Source organism: Macrobrachium nipponense, chromosome 18 (genome assembly GCF_015104395.2).
Source record: "Macrobrachium nipponense isolate FS-2020 chromosome 18, ASM1510439v2, whole genome shotgun sequence".
Taxonomy (NCBI): Eukaryota; Metazoa; Arthropoda; class Malacostraca; order Decapoda; family Palaemonidae; genus Macrobrachium; species Macrobrachium nipponense.
This window is the reverse complement of record NC_087211.1, coordinates 22,135,204-22,137,318: the sequence shown is the minus strand read 5'-3', so window position 1 is coordinate 22,137,318 and position 2,115 is coordinate 22,135,204. Positions and strand designations below refer to the sequence as shown.

At 42.2% G+C, this 2,115-nt stretch overlaps 1 protein-coding gene across 1 annotated transcript; it reads right to left on the bottom strand.

Moving 5' to 3' along the window:
• Window positions 1-1,078: 1,078 nt before the first annotated feature.
• On the bottom strand, window positions 1,079-1,672 carry LOC135196529 (protein FAM200C-like). The gene has a single exon (XM_064223377.1). The coding sequence runs from the start codon at window positions 1,670-1,672 to the stop codon at window positions 1,079-1,081; it is 594 nt and encodes a 197-aa protein (XP_064079447.1).
• Between the last annotated feature and the right edge of the window lie 443 nt (window positions 1,673-2,115).

Sequence of the window (2,115 nt, the reverse complement as noted above, 5' to 3'; positions counted from 1 at the left end):
TCACTCCATGTCTCTTGTGCGTCTGTTAAACGTGAAACCTAAAATGTCGTTAATCCCAAAAGATTTGATGAATTCGAGGACGAAGAATCTTGGCAAGCTGTGGTCCGTGATGACCTCATTCCTGGCTTTCCAGCGCCGATGGCCGCGCGTCATGCACTAACCCACAGTTACCCACTTTCGCAAATGAGGAGAGTGCGTGGACGCAAATTGTCCCTCATCTCGCAGCCATCTTTAATTTCCTGTGTATTGTGGGTGTGGCTTCCGCGACGCAAAAAAGGACCATTCGCGAATCAATACTTCAGATTGTTATGACGTCACGCTGGCTCGAGCGGGAGTCAACTCAATTGGCCGTGATCAATCTTGCTTTCGGTGAGGCGGCTTCGATTTACTACGTTGGTGGCTGTGTAAAGGTGCGTTCAAACGGTCGAACAATGTCCGACGGACAAACATTGTTACCAATTAACAATTGTCTACCGGTCTTTGCCTTGTGAGCAGAGTAAAAACAGTGGTATACAACCTCATCTGGTACCACTGTTTGTTGCCAGATCTACTTCCATCGTTTCAACGCTTATGACAGTGTTTCCCAACCTTTTCCAACCCTAGCACCCCCTGTTGTCATGTCTAAGCAGTCCAGCACCCCCTAATTATCTTAATTATTAATATCTTATTACTAGGTAACTAGAAGGATAAAGGAATGTGAAGTGTACTGCTTGATCAATTTTATTTTGTTCATTCCTTAAAACTAACAAAAAATACCAATATTGTTTATAAAAGAAATAAAAAAAATGAGAAAAAATGAAATTTCATGGATTTAAATATGTACAACTGGGTAATCAGTCATACTGTACATACATCAATGTGATTTTTGCTGTTGCTTATATGCAACTAGTTTCTCAATTCGAGGCTTTGTGTTGGCCAGAGACACCCTCATATCATGAAGCAACCCAATTTGAAGTCAGTTCCGGGGAGTAGTTTTGATTTTGAGCATGGTGGAGAAAGCCTTTTCACAGAGGTAGGTAGTTGGAAATGGGATGATCATTTCCAGCGCTGCCTTTGCTAATCCAGGGTATGCTACCAACTAATCACACCAGAAACCTGACAGCGGTAGTGTGCGAAATTTTGTTTGACAACCCTGGTTCACCTGCAGATCAATAAGCTCCTCCTTTAGGTTATCATCATCATCCATATCTGCCAAGAAGGGCTGCTGTATCCATTCTGGAAATGAATGATCCATGGGAAAGTATTGTGCCATAGTGGTCTCTAGGAGTGAGAGGTGAGCAACAATATTTTCTACAAGCATTGGCTGGATTGTCTTGTCTCCATGTTTTTCATCCAGGATAGGAAAGCTTCCCACATTTCCTCCCTGGATTCGACGCTTCCACAGTGATATTTTCTTCTTGAAGGCTTCTACCTTCTCTGTACAATCAATATTATTAGCAAACATGCCTTGCATGGACAAGTTGAGATCATTCAGATGACCGAAAATGTTTGCCAGGTAGGACAGGGAGAGAATGAAAATTTCGTCCTCCAAATTTTCAGCAAAATCACTCTGATACTCTCGGAGAAATATTGCAATCTCATCAGCGAGCTCTGCAATACGTGTCAGCATTTTTCCACGGGAGAGCCATCGCACTTCAGTGTGGAAGAGAAGCACCTGATGTTCACTTCCCATCTCCTCACAAAATAACTTGAACACTCTGTGGTTTAAAGCACGTCCCGGATGTAATTGACAACTTTAACACAGACGGACAGAACTTCTTTGAAATGAGATGGCAATGTCTTACCGCCAAAGCATGGCGATGGAGTCCACAGTGTTTCGTAATGATATCTGGTACCCTCTCCTTCACTAGAGCAGCAAATCCAGACTTATTCCCCAGCATGGCTGGGGCACCATCTGTGCAGACTGATCCTACCTTCTCCCACTTGATCTGATGCTAAACTAGTGAAAGGAGATCTGATTACTCTATTTTAAGGTATTTTTACCTAAAGTTGAAACCATGCATGTGGTGTGTATTGTTCCAAATGTGTGTATACATTGAAAATTTGTAAAGAGTAAACGTGTGAGTGTGTACCCTACATACTGATGGCTAACTTCGTTTTATTATTATTATTATT

What these genes read in the sequence shown, in the direction of transcription:
- LOC135196529 (XM_064223377.1), bottom strand. Translation starts at nt 1,672, where the DNA reads ATGGGAAGTGAACATCAGGTGCTTCTCTTCCACACTGAAGTGCGATGG.